The following is a 21937-nucleotide window of genomic DNA, read 5'->3' as shown; positions in this document are numbered from 1 at the left end:
ATGGGTCTATGGTGTAATGAATAAAGTACTATGTAATATTCAGTTCTAAGTGACATACTTCTGGAAGTTGAAGGTTCAATCCTCTGTACAGGGCGATACTACTTAAGATTTCTACTCGGTCATGGCTGATAAAAAAAGAGTATTAGTAACCCTGTGGATTAAATAAATGATTCCATTTGAATTTTAACAGTTCAACAGAAAGATTTCAGAGTTCTGTTAAACTCTGATGATATATAAAGAAGGTTGGAGGTTATATCAGCCAAAACATTGTGAGAATAACACTCAAGATTAGAACAGTAGTCTAAATAATCCAAATAAAAAAACAAACAAGGTTTAGTAGCATATAGACAGATTGAAAAAAATTTGAGTAGCAAAAACCAAAACAGAAACATCTCTGAGATGTAAAGACTTTGTGAAACATAAGAATTTTTGGTTCTTGTCCAGAATTCCTCCATATCAAAAAATAAAAATAAAGAAAAATCTGTATGATGTATATATCCGTTACAAAATTAAAATATCGTATTCCAAAAATCATATGAATTGATTAAGTTGTTTTATTTTTATATAAGAAAAATCAAATTTTATGAGTATTCGAGGACCGACTTGCCATTTTGGAAAAAAAAGAAGCAACAAAAGAAGATAACTCAACAATAATTCCAACATACTAGATTTATGTTGTAATGCCTAGGAATTCCCATTAATCGCATAAATTGATTTTCTTTATGAAAAACTAGGATTGCCTGGGGGTTTCGAGGTATAAGCTGAGCAAAAAAAAAAAAAAAAAAAAAAAAAAAACGGTAAATTTTTTTTTAACTTTGACCCCTATTATGACCACTTAAAATTTATTGTTTTGGGCTCAAATCAAGTTATTAACTTAGATCCATGTCCAAAGAACCCATATCTAAAATTTCAAGTGTTTAGAACTAAAATTGTCGAAGGAGTTTGGAAGAGTTCTCAAAGGTCAAACCGTTGAACTTTTACCCCTTAACAGCAAAATTTCTGGCTGTAGACCGATTACATCGATTTTCCTAAATCTCAGTACCTTGTATATCAAATTTCGAGTTTGTAGACTAAAAACTGACAAAGTTTTTTTTTTTAAGTTTTTTTTTTAAATTCAATTTTCACCCCAAACAAGGCACAGTGCAACTTTGAAGCAGGGGGCTACTATCAGGGACTTAATTAGTGGGGTCATTATGAGGGGAGATGAGTAGAAAGATGTTTGTTAACATTACACTTGAACTTCTGCATATCAGTGCAGTTGGGAAAGCAGAATCCCGGAAGGGAGTTCCAAAGACCCGCAGTTCTGGGGAAGAAACTATTGGAGTAAAAGGCTTTCTTGCACCTAGGGATCTCTACTGTAAAGGGATGAGACTTAGTAGCTTGTCGGGTTTGACGGGGGTAGTTACGGCGGGGAGGTACAAGTGTTTGCAGTTCGTCAGAGCATTCACCATTAAAGTATTTGTAGAACAGGCAGAGGGATGCAACATCTCGTCGATGGGACAGAGGCTGAAGCCTAGATGACAGTTCAGGACCTATCAGGTTGGCGACTCTCTTTTGAACCCTGTCCAGGAGCGAGAGACAAGCAGCAGATGCACCAGCCCAGATGTGACAACAGTACTCCATACATGGGCGAATGGTGGCCTTATAGAGGTATAGGATACTGTCAGGCGTAAGTAGTTTTCTAGCACGGTAGAGGGAGCCAACCTTCCTTGCAGCAGCCTTGGCAATGCTCTCAATGTATCTATTCCAGTTCATATTCCCTGTAAACGTTAGGCCGAGGAGTTTAAAAGAAGTACTTTCAGGCAATATGTTCTTGGCCATTGCTATTGGTGGTAGAGAAGGTTTCTTGTAGTTATTGAAGGAAACAAGCTTAGTCTTAGCAGCATTGAATGTGACCAACCATTTTTGTCCCCATTCCACTACGGATTGGAGGTCATCCTCTAGTGTTTCTGCCATTTCCTTGGATATGTGTTCATTTGTTTTCCCCTCATATCTGTTATATAGAGTGGTGTCATCGGCAAATATACCCATCTCCGAAACAATTTTATCAGGGAGGTCATTTATGAATATCAGGAATAATAGAGGTCCAAGGATAGACCCCTGAGGTACTCCCGCATTTATGTCATATTGTTTAGATGTACAACCGTCGAGGACAACTTTGATTTTTCTCTTACTTAAGAAGGATTTAATTACATTATGAATTCTTCCAGTAATTCCATATGATCTAATTTTCCTGAGAAGACCATCGTGCCATACCCTGTCAAAAGCCTTAGATATATCAAGGGCTACCGCTCTACCCTCCCCTGTTTTGTCCAATGAACGGTATATACGTTCAGAAACTACAGTTAAGATATCTGCTGTTGAACGGGCTTGCCTGAATCCATATTGTTTATCAGTCAGGAGTATAGCAGCTGTTAGGTGCTGGACTAGGGCTTGATTAACTAAGGACTCAAATATTTTGGCGAAAAGCAGGAGGAGGCTAATGGGGCGATAATTTAGTGGGTCAGTTCTTTCACCAGAATTCTTGAAGACTGGTACCACAGATGCGGTTTTCCAGCAGTTATTGCATAGGTAAGTGTACACAGACACACAGACAGACACACAGACACGTTCACTTTTCTAGATATACTAGCATTTCAGCCCGGTGTTGCCCGGGTGTTTGGATGTGTATGCTGAGCAAAAAAAAAAAAAAAGTGGTAGTAGGAAGGCAGGCTCGACCCCGTACCGCAAAGGAGGAAAAGAACAGGGTAAAACCTAACGTTTATGCTGTTACGACCACTGCCAAACCGGAAGCAACATTTTTTTAAATTAAGGCTAGACAATCTAAAGAAGAGGATAACTTTCAAAAATATCGGCAAAAAAGTGACCCCCCCCCCTGTAGAAAAGTGTCTAGTTGAAGGGAAAGATATTTATGTTTTTAGCTAATTTTTCGATATTTGTCGTATGAAAGGTCGAACTTTAAAACGATACTGATCTTGGTAAAATTTGTCGCCTCTCTTGAAAGTTTAAGGCAGACATGCAAACAGATATATATACATTTATATATTGGTAACTAAAAATTTTCGACCCAAACTGATGAAAAAGCTTACCTTATCTCTGAATACCCTTTATGTAAAATTTCAAATATTTAGACCAGAAATTGTCTGAGTAATTTGGAAGAGACCGCAGAGGTCAATTTTTTTAAAACTTTGACCCCTATTATGACCCCTTAAAATTTATTGTTTTGGGCTCAAATCAAGTTATTAAGTTAGATCCATGTTCAAGGAACCTATATCTAAAATTTCAAGTGCGTAGACCCAAAATTGTCGGAAGAGTTTGGTAGAGTTCTCAAAGGTCAAATCGTTGAACTTTGACCCCTTAATCGCCAAATTTCTGGCCAAAAACCGATCACATCGATTTTCCCAAATCTCAGTACCCTGTATATCAAATTTCGAGTCTGTAGACTAAAAATTGACAGAGTTATTGCGTAGGGAAATGTACACAGACACACACACACAGACACGTTCAATTTTATATATATATATATATATATATAGATAAAACTACTTGATCAATTTACATGATTTTGAGAATATGATATCTTTGTTTTGTCACAGGTACATATATTAATCATATTTTTCTTTATTTTTGTTTTTTAATTTAGAGGGAAATTCTGGACAAGAACTGAATTTTTTTCAATCTGTAAAATGACAGCATCTCCTGTACATACCCACTCAGTAGCACCTCCAATACCGGCTGGTGTGAATATAGAATCTTGTGTTTGGACCTGAAAAAAAAAAAAAAAGAAACACCTATTTAATGAGGGGAGAAAAAAGAAAGAAAGAATAAATGCTGAATCACAATAATGGTTGGACAGAGGTCGGTTTTTCATATAGGGAAAATCCAGCGCCTCTGAAAGGGGCTTTCTAGATTGGAACAAAGATTTAAACTGCCTTTGTCTAGAAAGACTTCTTCTTCACTAACCAATAATATAAAAGATGAAGTGTAATATCAGAACAGATACTACACTTTGCTTCTAACCAAAAGCTCAAAGTGAACCTCAACTCCTTGGTAACACAGGAGCTCTCCTGAACCATCAGCCCTTCTTTTTCGGAATGATGTATAGTCCAGCTCGAACTTAGAAGGTACACACTCCCAAGGATTTCCTCTACCTTCAGGATAAGGGATTGGTTTATTATAAGTCACTTGAGGCATCTTTACTGGGGAATGCTAACAGGTCCATTCTCATCTATATTTATATCCTTCCAGTATGCACACTCAGAAGCTGGATATTCCCCCTCTCCCCATCAAACTTTCATATCTAACCTTGATGTCGTGGAAAGCGGGTAAATGACCATTCAAGTCTATAGAGTTATGTCCCTTTGTGATTCAAGTCTATAGAGTTATGCCCCTTTGTATCATTTGCAGATCAGGTTTTGTTAAAACGCAGATGGAGAAAACAGTTAATTTTCAAAGGAAACATTTTGTAATTCATTATAATAGTTAACTAATAAGAATTAAGAAAAATGGGGAGGCAAATAATAATTAACTAATACAATTAATCTTCCCAAAAACAAAGTGCAAATATCAGAAAGTTTCATCAGATGTCGTGCTGCCTTTTTAGGCCAAGACAAAGCTCAAACCATTTCCAGAAATAGGGATGGAGAGGAGCTCATAAAGCCAAGTCAATTTATGATTGTCCCTGACATGGTTCGTTAGTAACAGTTCCAGGCTGTTGAGAAAGTTGCACATGGCGAGGACCTATCACTCCACTTGTCTCCATAGCAATTAGTTGAAACACAAATCTATTGAGAAGACAGGCATTTTTGTTTTACTTGAGAGTCACCACTTATCAAGGCTCGAAGGCCACTCAAGGATAAGGGTTAATGAATATAAGGTGGTAGTGTAGTAATTGTTACTGGTGTAAATTGGGTATAATTTGAATATTTATGGGGATGGCTTAACAAGAACTTGTTTACATTGGATTGGTAGGCTGCTATGTTGTATTCAACTGGGAAGCAGGTTAGCGAAACAGTGTTCCACAGGCGGGCAGTTCTGTGAAAGAAGCTTTGTTCATAAAATCTGCATTTAGATTTAGGCACAAACAGAAAGTGGGGGAAATCGTATATACATTTTCCAGTTTAAAACGTAATGAAAAATATTTTTGACACTGGTATCATACCAAGTAGATTTTTAAAATTAACATTAAAATTTGTATTCCCATTCAAATATATACAGATATATGGGGCAAGTTGTGGCCGATATCTTAGTAAATATAAAATCTGGATAATTAGAGGTGCCTAGGGGACAGTGAAACCATACGCGATATATCCATTAATTCAATGAATATCAGAATTATCATTCTGAATGAATAGACCAAGCCTCCCGAGAAAAGAATCAAAGAGAACAGTTTCACATCTGATACATAACAGACAATATAACACAAGATGCATCAAAAGCAACAGAAGTTACCTCCAAATTGAGAAGCATACGGATTTGCGTGATGAAAACTTCCATGATTGTATGCAAATCAATGTTCACTTTTTTCGGCAGGGTATCATTCGGACCAGGCGACTCTGCATTGTAAATGTGAATTCCACCCCAACGAGGACTCAGAAACGAATTTGTTGGGTCACGTTCACCTGCAAAACACAAAATTTGAAATATTTCAGAAACAAAAATAAAAAAATTGTTTAGAAAAATCGATTCTTGTCCAGAATACTCCTATATTAAAAAATAAAGTTTTAACAAATCTGCATGATGTACATACCTGTGATGAAAAGGAAATATCATATTCCAAAATTCATGTAAATTGATCAAATAGTTTTATTTTTTACTAAGAAAATCATTTTTAAGCAATTAATAGGAATTCGTATGCATTACAACATAAATCTCGCCAAGTTTGAATTATGTTGAATTATCTCTCTTTGATATTCTTTTTGTAGATTGTTTTCAATATGGCAGATAAGTTCGGTTAATCATAAGATTTGATTTTCTTATTTAAAAATAAAACTACTTGATCAATTTATGGGTAGATTTTTTTTTTATTTTATATTTTTAATACAGAGAAATTCTCAACAAGAACTGAAAAACCTGCTAAAAAAGTGATGTTAAATATTGAAATCTAGTAAATAATTCAGTTGAAAATGGCAGGAAATAAAAATGCTGGGGCATTCATAAATGGAATAAAAAAACAGTCATCCTAATTTCTTAATTCTTAGTCATTCTAATTTCCTAATTTTCGGTGTAGTGCTACTGGAAGCAATGTTTTTTTTTTTCTTTCATACTTTCAGAAACATCGCAGGTGAACATTATTATATAAATTCAAAAATAAAAACTTATTTTTTAAATTTAAAAAAAAAACTTTATTTTCATAATTTCGTAAACATATAATTTTTATAAAATTTTTAAATAAAATAAAAAACTTTTATTTTTTTTAAATTTTGTTATTAAAAGTAAAAGACTATTATAGTTGAACTGAATAAAGACTAATTTTATTTATTTTTATCTGCATAATTTTGTTAATTTTTATTGAATACTTTTCAATAATGTCCTTTTTGTAAGTTTCATTTCAATAAATGGTTTCACAATAAAAACACTGAAGAATAATAAAAGTGAAGGAACTGATTTGCCTCGTCACCGCTTCCAGTAGCGCTATGCTGAAAATTAGGAAGAACATTACCTGACTATAATAAAAAATGCTGAGGTATTAGCAAAGGTTGCCTCAGTCCTGGTTTGAAAATTTCTGCGGGAATGTATTAAAAGCAGATATTTTTTTTTTTTTTTTTTTTTTTTTTTTTACATGGAGGTCACCACTTATCAAGGCCCGGAAGCCACTCGGGGATAAGGGTTATTGTGTGTACAGTAATCAATGGGATAGTATCGTAGTAATCGTCAGCATTGGAGATTCGACAAAGTGCCTTACTTAAGGGGGCGGTTTGTCAAGAATTTGTTTATGTTGGACTTGAAGACATCGAAGTTGTAGTCAGGTGGTAAGCAGGCAATCGGAAGAGAGTTCCACAGTCGTGCACTTCTAAGAAAGAAGCTCTGCTCATGGAATCTACGCTTGGATTTAGGCACAGATAAAGAGTGGGGAAAATTAATGACAGTGGTTTCAGCTAGACGGGTGTTTTTCGTGAAAGATTGGCGAGGGGAGACCAGAGATTGGAGCTCAGATGAGCACCTGCCATGAAAATAACAATAAAACAAAGACAGGCTCGCAATGTCTTTACTGTGGGAGAGAGGCTGCATGGAAGAGAAAAGGGCATCCCCCACTAAGCCACGAAGTCTATTTTGTACTCTGTTAAGGCACGATAGGCTGTTTTTAGCAACTCCTGCTCAGATGTGACAGCAATACTCCATCCTTTGACATACTTGGCTGTTATACAGATAGAGAATTGCAACATTAGTGAGATATCCTCGCAGCAACCTTGGCAACAGACCTGATGTATGTATTCCATTTCAGATCAGGAGTAAAGGTCAAACCCAGAAGCTTGTCAAAACATGGAGCCTCCCTAAGACAATGTATAAGATATCTAACATATCAAAGACAGTGGGTGATAGCAACATAGTTCATTTAAAAGCATGCTTCTAAATTTTAGAAGCACTCAAGGCGTAGGATATGTAATTATATTAGTAATTCTCACTGCTTGTAAAATGTCATTAAAACAAAGGGAAGCCATCATGAAATTGCTAAAAACTCATAAAATCATGTAGAATCATGCATCAAATGAAAGGAACTTCATTTATTTAAAAGCTACAAATGGTAACATTTTATGCTACTAAGACTAAGCTGCTTTCCTGTAACAACCATCAATAGCTATGACGAATAACACCCTACCTGAGAGCTCATCGTTCAAACTCCTCAGCTTAACATTGACAGGAAACATGAATTGGAACAAATATATTGGGGGCATTGCCAAGGCTGCTGCAAAGCAGGTATGTTCCTTCTACTGTGCTAGCAAATTACTCACACCTGAGAGTATCCTATATCTCTACAAAGCCATCATTCGCCAACACGTGGAGTGTTGCTGCTGCATTTAATACTAACCTCTCATTCTTAGACAGGGTTCCAAAAAAGTCTCAAATCTAATAGATACAGCACTATCAATTAAGCTACAACCCCTGTCCCATCGCCGCAATCTTGCATTTCAGTGCTATGATGAACTCGTAACATATGTGCCCCCTCGCCTTACATATTTCCGATTAAGTAAAATTCCATCCCTTTATTGTTGGAGAGCTTTCTACTCTAATGGTTACTTTCCACAAACTGCTACACTTTAGAATTCCTTCCCTGTTTCCTGCTTCCCTAACTCTACTAATATGCAGAAGTTTAAATATAATGTGAACAGACACTTTGCTGCTCAACTCCCCACTGTCCACAGTAGACAGGATCCCAAATAGTAGCCCCTTATCTTCCAAGTGGCAAAAATTAAAAAAACATGTCCTTTGTGTCTTGTAGTGTTTCAAATCTAATTGAGCCAACAGCTGAACAAGTATTTGTTTGTATTAAATTTGAAGACAATCATGTTGTAGTGCATTGAGAAGCAGCTTTGTGGTATTATTTTCCACAGATGAGAAGCTCTAAAAAGGAAACCTTTGATCATGGAAGTTCCACTTGGTTTTTGGTAGAGAGAGATAGAAAGGAAAGTTCTTTGATGTGGTTGCAGCCAGGCAAGTTTTTGCGAATGTCTTACAGGGGTGGAGAGAACCAGAGATTGAAACCAAGTCGAGCACCTAGCATAAATATCACGCTAGAGTAGAGAGAGATTAGCAACATCTTTTCTGCGTGAAAGAGAAGAGATTATCTCCCACTAGATTACAAAATCAATTTTGTAATCTATCAAGACAAGAAAGGGATGGAGAGGAGTTTGTAAAACAAAGTCAGTTCACGATGTAAGTCCCTGACGTGGTGCATCATTAAAAGTCCCAGGCTGTTAAGGAAGTTGCATTGTGGAAGTTGCATATGGGGACCTGTCACTGTGATGATTGGTTGAAATACAAATCTGTTGAGATCAAAAACTATTCATTTCAACTAGAGAGAAATAAGAATCTAAGCATAGGTGATGAAAGAAGAAATACCTAGTTTTAGAGATATTAGAAATAACACACTTTTTCTTCCCATTGCACGACATCTCCAAGTCAGAAGAAAGAGAGTCAGAAAGATCGAAATACAATTTGGGAGATCATTTATGAATAATAAAAGGATAAAAATCCAAACGATACGATTTAAAAAATGAAGGAGGAAAATCTAAATGCTCCAAATTTCGCCCATCTTACATGGGCTTTTTCAAGAGTGAAACCCACTAAAAGTGGTCTATGTTGAGAAGGTCAATTATTTTAGTTTTTTTTTATTTTTCTTCCTTTGAAGATTGTAATGCCGGGTATGGGGCAGCCAAACCAGCTGCCAACATTGCCCCGCTTTTTTATTGAAACCAACCGAGAGCTCTTTTTAGTATCCTCGCTGTTCCCTTAAGTGCAATTGCATATATACTCCTAAAATAATTGACTTTCTTGCCATCGACCATTTTATCAGTCTTCACTCTTGAAAACCCCCACATAAGACAAGCGAAATGTCAAGCATTTAAGTTTTCTTACATTTTTTAAAATCAAGATTCTGGAGATTAGGAAGAGGGTTGAATGCTAGCACTGATATCATGAGCTTCAAACTTATATGCATCAACAACTATTTTAATAGATCTATCATAAAGAAAAGATTTGATGCATGTGTAGACACAGTTAACAAATTTGTGAAGCAAACCTTTGTACAAAACCCTAATGATCAAAACCCATGGTCCTAGAAACAAAGTCTCCATTGATAAATTCACTGATGCTGGATGATATCATAGTTAACATGTCAGCTGTTGATCTTGCAGGATGAAATCCATATTGCTAAGTAGATTGATTCTATTTAGGTGGTTAGTAACTTTTTGATGTATTACAGATTTGAGCAATTTATGACACAAAAGACTGATCAATTAGTGCTGAGATGCAGAAGACCAGTATTTTTAAATACTGTGCAAATTCTAATTTTTAAGTATTGTATAAGGAAGTCTTCTAAGGTAATGTAAACTGTTTCTCCTTCAAATAGAATTCATCCACAAGACCACTAAGCTGGGAAACAAGGATTATAGATTGCTAGAAACCTAAGTGGATATGATGACTTACCATTTTCATTTCGAATAAACAAAGGCGTTTGATCTCGTGTCGGCACATAAACAATAAAATTCAAGTTGGGATTGTTTGAGGCTTGGAATCCTGGAAATTTAAAAAAAGAAAAAAGTTTTCAAATTGAAATTGAATGATAATTCGTATTATTTGAGTTATTCAGGTTAATGTTCTTATCTTGTGTTATTCACATGTTTCGGCCAATGTAACCTCCAATCTTTTTCAGGTGTATTTCATCAAAGTCAGAAATCTTTCTGTCGAACTCTGGAATCTGTATAAAATTTCAAATGGAACTCTTTATTCAACGCAGGGGGGTAGCATGCTATCATTCCATCAGCAATTGATGCCATTCGACCCATTATTTAGACATACAGCCATCAAAAACAATGTTGATTTTTCTCTTGTCTAAGAAGGGTCTAATTATGTTGAGTATTCATCCAGAAATACCATAGGATTTCATTTTCATGAGAAGCTCTTCATGCCAGACCTTATCAAAAGCTTGGGATATATCAAGGGCTACAGATGTAGCTTCCTCTGCCTTATCCAGTGCATGGTATATGTTTTCAGATGATGGTTCAAATATCCGGAATAGAACAGGCTCATCTAAATCCATACTGTTGATCAGAAAGAAGCTTAGCACTTACAAGACGGTGGGCTAATGCTTGATTGATTAAAGACTCAAAGATATTTTTAGAGAACAGGCGACTGATAGGGGTGATAATTGAGAGATTCACTTCCCCAGAATTCTTGAATACTAATACAATGGAGGCAAACTTCCAGCTATCAGGAAAGCAAGATTCAGCTACGCATTTGTTAATGTACAGAGGACCGGGGCAAACTCAGCAGAGCATTTCTTAATTAGTATGGCAGGGATGAGATTAGGCCCACACGCTTCGGAGGTGTCGAAGGTTTTATGATATCACAGATATGAGAAGGGATGATTTTCAAATTTACGAATGTGGCTTTTGTCTGCAAAGGAAAATTTAGGAAGGAGTGGTTTGAGGAGTCTAAGGTGAAGTTATAGATAAACCGCCAAGCAAGTAGGCTAACTTTCTCAATTACTATGCAAGCGACTTCATGGTTATTGAAAAGGGAGGGAATTGTTGATTTTTGATTATCTATTATTAACCACGCTATTATAAATTTTCCAGAAATCATGAGTTCCTGTTTTCTGCAACTCATTTCCTAGTCACTTCATTATGCCTTATCTTGTCTGCAGCTATTTTACTTTTACACTTACTTCTAACTTCTATTAATTTTTATCTATTTGTATTTGACTTATGGCAGATAAATCGACAGAATGCATGCTGCCTTTACACAATGGCTGCTGCACACGTTGGAGTGAACCATTGGGGAGAGTGAGGCTTGCTATGATACTTCCGTGTGGGAACATGTACTTCAATGGCTGCTTTGCATCATTCAGTTGTTTCATTGGCACACTGTTCAGCAGGAAGAGAAAAGATATTAATCCATAAACTAAATGGTTCTTGTCCACAATTTTCCCTATATTGAAAAATAAAGAAAAATCTCTATGATGTACATAGCCATGACAAAATGAAAATGTATTTTAAAAAATCATGTCAAATTGATCAAGTAGTTTTATTTTTATAAAGAAAATCCATTTTTGGGTGATTAATAGGAATTTGTGGGCATTACAACAAACTGACAGAAATGAATAAGATTGGTTTCATTTCAAAATTAATTGTTTTGCCATCAACAACTCGACTTTGGTTTTCATTTGTTTAACATCATGAACATAACTGGATGCCAAATTCAATTGACGAATGTCCACCACAACAAAGTATGTAAAATACCTTTATTGGAAAGTCTGTGGAGAGATGCAGTTTGACAGACTGTCGAACATCTGTGAACATGAACCATCACCGATAACATCAAACGGAAAGGTGACAATGTTTTATGACAAAGACATACAGAAGAGCAAATACATAAAAGACAGAGCCATCAAGCCAGACATTGTAATATGGAACAATTCCGAAAGAACTATTAATGATGTCACCATTCCAAATGACTATGGCCTTAATATAGCTGAACAGGAAAAAATAACAAATATTTGTAACTCAAGAATGATTTAAAAACATGACTTTCGGAAAGAAATAAATACACCTATTGTGATAGGATCAACTAGCCTAATGAAAAAGTCTTAATAAATACTTAGACACTATCCATGAAAAACTGAGCTGTGGCGAAATACAGATAGCAATCATAAAAAGACAATCATTTTAAATAGAATCAACAAATTTTTTTTGTTTATTTTTTTTGTGTTTAACGGCATGTCCATCTTTGTTGGGTTATTTTATATATATAGGGGACTTTAAAGTTTTCATCTTGATTTTCATTTAGAGAAGCCTTTGCTGCTGTGTCTACCAATTCATTTTCTCTGATACTGATATGACTAGGTATCCAGCAGAGCACAATTTCTTTTGTTTTTAAAAATTCGCTTATTCTAGCCTGTAATTTTAATAACGGGTTGTTAGACAATTTTGTGTTTTTATTGCTGTTATAGCTGATAGCGAGTCGGAGAAGATTACATATTTTGTGTTGTTATCCCTGGAGATGAAATCAATTGCTAAATCTATTGCACAAACCTCTGCATTAAAGATTGAGGTTTCTTTCAAGAGTTGCTTTTTTTTAATTTTTTTATTATATACAGCTGCGCTGCTTGTTTTGAGCCGTCTGTAAAGATGTATGCATGTTTAGGATAATTGTATTTGATTTGTTCAAATTCTTCTTGATAAACAAGCGGGTGAGTTTTTCCCTTGCAGTGTTTGCTAAGACTTAAGTCAACTTTTGGTACTATAATGTTCCAAGGAGGTATTTTTTAAGTAAATGTTTTGTGAATTTTTGTTATCGAGATCTCTGCTTCTTCAATAATGGGTTCCATTTATAGGCCAAATGTTTTAATGGCTTTTTCTTTTTGTTGAAATAAATGTTTGTACTTGGAATAAAACGTGCAGTCGTGGGCAGGATTGTCGGGATCTGCCTTCAATTTTGTATAATATAGCAGTGCTAACTTGTTATATCTGAGGTTAGATGGAGGCTCATTTGCTTTGGCATACAAACTTTCTACTGGAGATGTTTTGAAAGCTCCCAGTGCAAGTCTCAGTCCTGTATGGTAAATGGGATTTAAAATTTTAATATACGATTTTCTCGCTGCTTGGTATATACAGCTGCCGTAGTCAATTTTTGATCGAATTAGGGATCTGTACAGGTTTAACAAGGTCTGCCTGTTAGCTCCCCAGTTTGTATGAGCCACAACACGCAGAAGTTACAGTGCCTTATTACATTTTTTTTAACAGTTTATGTGGAGAATAAAATTTAGTTTTTTATCAAAAACTATTCCTAAAAACTTGTATTCATCAACAAAGGGGATATCTTCTCCATCAAGTTGTAATTTGGGATCATTGTGTAATTTGTGTTGATTGCAAAAATGAATGCATTTAGTTTTATTTTTTGAAAATTTAAAACCATTTTCTTTTGCCCATTTATTCATTTTGTTTATACTGTGTTACAACTTTCTTTCAATAGTATGGATGTGCTTCGAACGATAGCTTATAGAGCAATCATCCACGTACAATGTTCTATTTATGTCAGGAGTAAGTTCCTTTACTACGTTGTTGATTTTTATATTAAATAGGGTTGTTGATAGTATACTACCCTGTGGCACACCTTCCTGTTTATTTATATCACTTAGAGTAGACCCTATGTGTATCTTGAAGGTTCTGTTTGTTAAAAAATTTTGAATAAATTCGGGAAGTCTACCTTTAAGTCCAAAGTCGAATAGATCTTTCATAATTCCGAATTTCCATCCAGGTAGTATCATAAGCTTTTTCTAGATCGAAAAAGACAGTTGTGACGTTTTCCCCTCTTATGAAAGCTTCTCTGACATAGCATTCTAAGTTGACCAAATGGTCAAAACATCCACGATTTTTACGATAACCACTTGTTAGTGAAATTGGTCGATAATTTCCAGAATCTGAAGAATCTTTTCCTGGTTTTGGTATTGGAATAATCATTGTATGCTTCCAAGATTCTGGGAACTTCTTTTTTATCCGGATGTCATTGTAGATTTTTAGTAAAAGTTTCAATGAAGTTTTTGGAAGTATTTTAAAAAAACTATAGTGGACCTCATCTGGTCCTACGACTGTGTTGTGTGATTTGTTTATGGAATTTTCCAATTCTCTTATTGAAAAAGGTTTATTATATTCTTCAAAGTTTTTGGAATTGAAGTTTAGCTTGTACTTTTCGATATTTATTTTGATGGTTTGGAATTCTTTGTTATAGTTTTTTGAAGAAGAGTTCTATGAAAATGTTTTTGCTAATTTGTTCGCTATAGCCTTTGTTTCTGTTATTTTGGTATTTTCAGTAAAAAGATGTTTAATTGGTATCGGCTTATGTTTTCCAGAAATTCTTTTTAACCATTTCCCAAACTCTCTTTGGTTTAGTGGAAACATTGATCTTGCTGACATATTTTTGCCAGCATTCTTTTTTGACTTTCTTTATTATTCTGCATGATTTTGCTCTATGCAATTCAATTTGTATTCAATTAAGTTGCTTGTTATTGGTTCTTTATTAAGTTTTCTTAATGCTGCTTTTCGTAGATTTATTGATTCTTTACATTCTTTGTTAAACCATGGTCTATTCTTTTTTTCCTGAAGTAGTGTTTTTGGGAATGCACTCTTCTCCTATTAATATTAATGTTTGTGTAAATGTTTCGATTGTATCGATGTTGTTTTCTGTCAATTGTTCTGAACAGAGATTCTTGAATTTTTCCCAGTTGGCTTTGTTAAGCTTCCATCTTAGTGGATGTTGAAATATTTTTTCATGGCTTTTGAGAATGATTGGGTAGTATCACTACCACAGGCATCATCGAATACGCTCCAAGAAAAATCTAGATAAGTGGAAGGGTCACATATGGTTAAATCAAGCGAACTAAGCGATTCATTTGTTGGATTAATGTGAGTGGCTTCTTTTTGGTTGAACAAGCATAGATTATTTTTATTTATTAGATTTTCAATTTTCTTTCCCTCTTTATCTGTTGTCTTGCATCCCCATAAGGTGTTGTGACTATTTAAGTCCCTTAGGAAACTAAAGGGTTTGGGTATTTGCCCTATTAAGTTCTCCAATTCATTTTCATCTATTTGTTCATGTGGTGGTATGTATGAAGAACAAATGCTTACCGGTTTGTGTAAAGTTGTTCTTATGGCAACCGCTTACAAATTTGTTTTTAATTCAATTTGGCTCTGGGTAATGTTATTTTTAACGAATACTGATACACCACCAGAGGCTCTAAGTCCCGTATTATGAATGTAGTTATATTGTTGATAGTGTTTTATATTCAAATTGTCCTCATTCTTAAGGAAGGTTTTTTTGGAGACAGATAACCAAAGGATTAAATTTGGTTTGCAACAATAAAATTTCATTGTAATTTGCCTTCAATCCACAGAAATTCCATTGGATTATCTTGTAATTCATGATGATTTTTTGGGGGTTTGAAGAGTAACTTCAGTTTCCATGACTTCTAATTCTGTAAATCTATTTGTAGTAGTAGTAGTAGTAATTGTTTCTGTTTGTGATAATTTTTTTATATTATTTTGTTTGTTGGTAGATGTATCTTTTGTTTGTTTTTCAAGTGTGTTTTTGTCATCACGGGGAAGACGTATTAGTGACCTGTGCGGTCTTTCTTTTAACTGATTTTGTTTTTCCTTAGTTTCGTCTTTTTCAGCATCTGCACGACGTACTGGTGATTTTTGTGGTTTTTCTTTTGATCAACTGTTTTCTTGGATGTTTTGATTTTGGTTGAGAATTTGTTTTATTGGTAACATTAGTTGATGATTTAATGGGATGATTAATTTTTGATATGTTTGGTTTGATTTCATTTATAAATTTGGGCCAGTCGTTTGGTCCCAATTGTAACAATTTGTTTATTAGTATTTCGTATTTGGAGTCTTGGTTAGTGATGTTGGATGATATACAACTTGAGGTGACTTGGGAGTACGTCTTTTCCTTCATGTATCCATCAACTACTTTCCTGGCTTCGAGGAAGATGTTTTTGGTATTTTTTATTGACACTACTTCCTTTTCTTTCTTCCAGATTCTGCATGCTCTAGCATAAACAGGATGGTTTTCTCCACAATTTGCACATGCAGTCATTGACAGTGTGGTCTGGATCTTTCTGGCCACATCTGCCGTACACTGCTCGTCCCCTACATGCATCCTCATGGTGCCCAAACTTCTGGCATTTAAAGCACCGAAGCGGGTTTGGTATAAAGAGTTCAACTTTTCAATGTTGAACCCAATTTTGATTTCTTTTGGGATAGTGGGTCTATCGAACTGCATAATGTAAGTGTTCGTATGTATAGTCTGATTCTCTTTTTTATTGTAATTCTTTTAACGTTTATTACTCCTTGGTTTTGAAGTTATTTTGTTATCTCTTCAGTAGTGCACATTGATAGGTCTTTCGATTTTACTACACCTTTGGATGTATTCAGATTCTTGTATGGATAAGTTTTGATATTTATGTTGTGGAAAGTTTTCATTCCTAGGAGAAAAGTGGCATGTTTTTCTCTTTCCACTTTCACCAGTAGGTTTTTATTTTTTTTAAGTTTTTACATTTTTTGGGGTAATATATGCCGATATAATTTTATGTATAATAAACGGTGATAAGTCAGTTATTTTGGTTTCTTCGGTGGATTCCAATACAATAAATCTTGAGGATGTTTGATGTAGTTCATTATCTGAACTATCAGAGTCGACATGTTGGCGCTTGGAGTTTTTATAGTTGGCCATGTATATATACATATATTAAATGCATTGCTTATGCTCCCCACCCTCCTCGGAGTCCAATATTGGGGCCTGTTAAGGGGGAAACCCATTCACCTTGTCATGCCAGGGCTACATATACATGTCCCAAATGGGAGCCATGAGCACCCATATTCTTTTAGTTACACAATTCAAGTCATTTGTGGTAACTTCCGGCACTATACAGCCATGTCATGACTTTAATCATTTGGCACATTTGACCCTAGCCACCGCCTTCTAACACATGGAAAAGAGGGGAAAATATGTATATAGTTTATAGTGGTACAAGGTAGAACTGTATTTGTTACGGTTTAGAGGAAATTGATAGAAAAGTAGATGTGTTAGAGCTTGACGTAACTAGCCGATTGATCGGATCGAGCCCCTCCGACCGCCCATCTAGCCTTGTACGAAGCCAAAGTGGAGTGTTGTAACTGATATCTTTAATTTCCCTAGATATCAGTTGCTCAGCTACCAGGATCCTTTTCTGAGTCATTACAGGTCACCACCCACGGCCAACAGGTGGCCCCTTTGAGAGGCTTTTATTCTCTGCAAGGGGACAGTCGGTGTATTTTAATGCCCCACCGACGGGGTTGGAAAGTAGGGAAGGAAAGAAAAAAAAGGAAGGGAAAGGGGAAGGGGGCTTTTGTTTTTGTTTTTGCAGAACATAATTAAGTTTTACAAAAGAGAATAGAAAACAAAAACAGAAATTTAATGTAGGTGCATTTCGTTTCAGGAAGCCACTAGACAGCCTGATCTGGTAGCACCAGAGAATGAACAAGAAAAAGATTATAAATATATCATGACCTCAAGAATGATTTAAAAATGAAAATGGTCTCTGAAAGACATAAACATTGTACTCCTCGTTGTAGGAGCAACTGACCTAATAAAGAAAATCTTAAGAAATATTTAGATACAATTGCTGTGGTGAAATACAGATATCAGTCATAAAAAGGGACAATGTTAAATCTTTAAAAAACTCCTATATAAATTCAAATCATAATGAAACCAAGTGTTTGCTTCAGAAACAATTTTCTCGATCTCTTCAAACTAACTGAAGTAAAATAAAAATTCTCTCCCTGCTCCTTGTTTTATCAACTACACCAACACGCAAAAATTTCAATGTAATGTAAACAAACATCTTACTGTGCATCTTTCCACTTCGGATGCCCATTATGAATTTGGCTCCTAATCACAGCAGTGACAATGTAGTTTGTTTGGCGATGAATAAAAATTTGTTCTTTTAAATAATACTTTACCAAGTTTCGTTTCAAGGGGATTGATCATATGTGGCAGTTCTTGTAGATTCAGAAAGTTTTCTTTCGTCTCAGGATTTCTATATGGTCGGACATAAAAACTGGGATAAAACAAAATCTGTAAAAGAAAGGATAAGCAATGAGAATTCGATACAAAGAAAACAAAATAATAAAAAGAAAATTATAAACTACAATAATCCACTTAATAAGCAGCACTTTTTGATTGTATATCTATCCATATTTTGAATTTGGCATCAAATCACATTGATATTGTGGAGAACAGATACTACAGTTTGAAATATTTGCACAAAATATTTTTAAAAATTACATTAACAACAAATTAGGTACAAGGCCATTTAAAAATGAAAGAAAGTAGGTATTGTTTGTCATCCTTTGTCACTATGACTAGAAAATTTCTTTCTTGCTCTTTACTAGAATCATCACCATAATACCACATTTACTTCAGGGGCCATCCTACTTAAAATTTCCCAAATCATTAAAAATTTTATTGAAAATACACTTTAGTCTTAGCCAAAATGCCAAGGAGCCATGAAAAATGTTTTTGTTACCAAGCATTTGTAAATAAATGAAAAAACATAGTATACAAATAAATATTTTTAATTTTGTCATACCAATAATATTGTGGGGTCAACATCCGCACTTGACATTTAAACTTCAAATATATCTTATTTTAATGAAATTTATATCATATGCATAAAATTCTCCAGGAAGACAATGGAAGTAGTCTCCAATCTCTACATTACCCTCGTGTCTAATATCTATGTACACTCACCTTTAAGCGAGCCATGGAGGCAGAATTCACTTAAAACTTTAAATACATATATCAGATTTTAATGAAATTTAAGTCCTATGTACAAGACATTAATTTTTAGTTTTTCAGCATTTCCGTTTCTTCCTATAACTGTAGGGGATGAAAAAAAACAAAAAAAGTAATATACTGCTATAAAAAAAAAACAAAGAAAGTAATATACTGTTATGAGGATATTGAAAAGTATACAGCAATGATCTTCATTCAATGCCAAGCAACATTGAGTCTTTCTGTAACAGAGCATGGACTTGCATATAACAGCAGCAGCTGTACAACAGCCAATGTATGCACATGAAAAAGCCGCATGTGAGGTGACGTCATAGTGAGGAAGAAGGAAAGAAAAAGATTATAAAAAAAGAAAAACATGGCCCAAGGAGGACAGAAATAGACGTGTCACACAGGTGGTCCGAGACTAACAGGGAAAGACATGTCCTAAACATGGCTAGACAAACAAAAAAAAAAATCGGAAATTAGTCACTTCGTATAATTTAGATTATTCGGACTACCATTCTTATTTTAAGTGTTATTTTCACAAGGGGGAGGGGGATAAGAACTGACCAATCAGATGGAACCATGCTGTTTTTAACCAATAAGAAACAGGAATCACTCCATAAAATATAGTGAACCTCTTAAGAATTCCTACACATAACTTTTCATCTTCACACGGGAAGGAACTCTGTTCTTTGTCTGCAAGCTTTTACAATTTAAGACTTCTTTGGAATGGCTACCTACTGGAAATTCTCCGTCTTTGTCTGCAAGCATTTACAATTCAAAACTTCTCTATATTGATACTGCTATTTTGTTTGGAACAACATTTCTCTACTCTTCTAAAACTAAAATGGCTTACAACACAAAAAGAACTTTTGGCATTCCTTTCAAACCATCCCCAACTTCGCATGCAACTACTGAGCCTTGCTGCTCTGTGTCAGGGGTGAAACTTGTAATTCTGCAGGTTAAAAGAACAGCTGTAAGAAATAAGGATTTCATGCAGAGCAGACAATTATTTGTGAGCTATGCACAGAAATCCAACTCGCTTAACTAAAAAAAAAATGCAATTAAAATGACTGAACATTAACCAATGACAGTATATCTTAGGGGCAGATTACTCTAGTTCATCCCGGTTTGTAAATATGTTTTGTTGAATATAATTAATAAATACAGATTTTATACAATCAAACTTTGAAATTATTCCGAATGATATATTTCCAAGGCAGAAGTAGGTAGAGTTATTTAGTACTTCGATCCTCTCATAATATTCTTTGTCAACTGACAATCTATCTATCTCATTAATCCTTATTCTTGAATTGCTTTTGGCTTTGATAAGTGATGACTCATCAGAAAAAAAAATTAAAATTATGTGGAGATTTCTTTTTCACTTTTCAATAAGAACTTCATCCAGATCAGACAATTCTGAGGCACGATTTTTTGTGATTTCTATGTAGAAGCCTGACTCCTTTAACAACAACAAGATGTAATTAAAATGATTGAACACTACTAAATGTAATTGATGTGTAAATGAATAGTGAGATTGAAATGAGGTAACAACATGGAAATAGTAACAAAAAATAAAAAGCAATAACGAAACTTTACCTGAGATTTAACTGTAATATTTACAAAATCTCGCATTTGATCAAGCAAAGGTTTTAAATACACTGAAAAAAAAAAATGATTTTTGAGTGACTTTTTGGGAAAAAGACAATTTTTTTTTCAAATGAAACAAGTAAAACAAGTAAACCTGCATTGAATGACATAATAAAATGGCAATGCAGCAGCCATGTGCTTCTAAAATGAGCAACGATGAATAACAAGGACGTAAGTTGCCATCTTATGTATCGAATTGTTTGAGCTTTTAATTTCTCCAAGGCTTATAGCACATAACCGTTTACATAGTCTGATTTATAAAACTCACTATGTCTGTCCGTTTCCATATTTCAAACTCTATCTCTTCCAAAACAAAAAGTCGCAGAGCAGCATTAGGCGTCTCAAATGATTGAATTTTTTATGGACTGTTTCTTTAAGAGTCTTTAGCCGGTTAAAATAGCTTTTAAGGGACTAAAAAGGGGGTCAAAATTGAAAAGAATTCATTATACATTTTATGCATTCATCTCAGTTTATTTTTAATCAGTTCATATGCGTTTCACATTGGTACAGTGGTAACGTCACCAGCTTTGAATGCTAATTTTGCTTTTGGTTTCGATTCTAGCTAATGGCACCAAAATACTTTCTTTTTTTTTACTTTTGATATCACAACTCTATAAACTGGGACAAATTAAAATATCATATTTAAGCATATTTTACAACCTGGCAAAGCCGGGCGCCCCACCCCCACCCGCTAGTAATATATAAGTCTGTTGTTTTATTTCTTAGTGATATATAAGCAATTTTTAACTGTTGCTTATTTTTGTGTTTAATTTTCACTTCCTAATTGGTGAAGAGGAGAGAGAGATTATCTCCCCTTTATTCTGTTTTTTTTTTGCATCTATTCTTATTTTTATGAGAGGTTTTTATTTATTCTTTTTATTTATTTAATATTTAAATATTTTATTTAAATTTTTTAAATATTTTTACATACATAAAATATATCTACGTAAATAAATTCTTATGTAACTAATTGGTTTTGTTTTTAATTTCTGAAAGGTGTGTGTGTGTGTGTGTGTGTGTGTGTGTGTGTGTGTGTGTGTGTGTGTGTGTGTGTGTGTGTGTGTGTGTGTGTGTGATCTTTAAAGTTAGTTTTTTGTGTTTTTGACTTGTCGTTATCCTCATCTTGTTCACTTTTCCTTTTTTTCCTTTTTTTTAAATAAATAATCATCTCTGAAGAGCAGACTATAAAAGCAAAGAGAATATTTACTTTTTTCCAACATCATAAAAATTAGTATTAGAAATGATCAGA

The 21937-nt window shown here is 34.5% G+C and overlaps 1 protein-coding gene across 1 annotated transcript in view; it reads right to left on the bottom strand.

The window, feature by feature from the left end:
* LOC145283564 (GPI-anchor transamidase component PIGS-like) overlaps positions 1 to 21937 on the bottom strand; it is a 79319-nt gene that overhangs the window by 30409 nt on the left and 26973 nt on the right. Inside the window, exons 8-12 of the mRNA XM_080132465.1 lie at positions 20638 to 20699; positions 18222 to 18336; positions 10147 to 10236; positions 5452 to 5621; positions 3710 to 3766 (exon numbers count right to left, since the gene is read on the bottom strand). Of these exons, the coding sequence (XP_079988591.1) occupies positions 3710 to 3766; positions 5452 to 5621; positions 10147 to 10236; positions 18222 to 18336; positions 20638 to 20699 (494 nt within the window). The remainder of the gene's footprint in view (positions 1 to 3709; positions 3767 to 5451; positions 5622 to 10146; positions 10237 to 18221; positions 18337 to 20637; positions 20700 to 21937) is intronic.

This window comes from Euprymna scolopes, chromosome 8 (assembly GCF_053919585.1).
Source record: "Euprymna scolopes isolate OS-2025 chromosome 8, ASM5391958v1, whole genome shotgun sequence".
NCBI lineage: Eukaryota > Metazoa > Mollusca > Cephalopoda > Sepiida > Sepiolidae > Euprymna > Euprymna scolopes.
The sequence above is the reverse complement of the archived record's forward strand: the minus strand, read 5'-3'. Positions and strand labels throughout refer to the sequence as shown.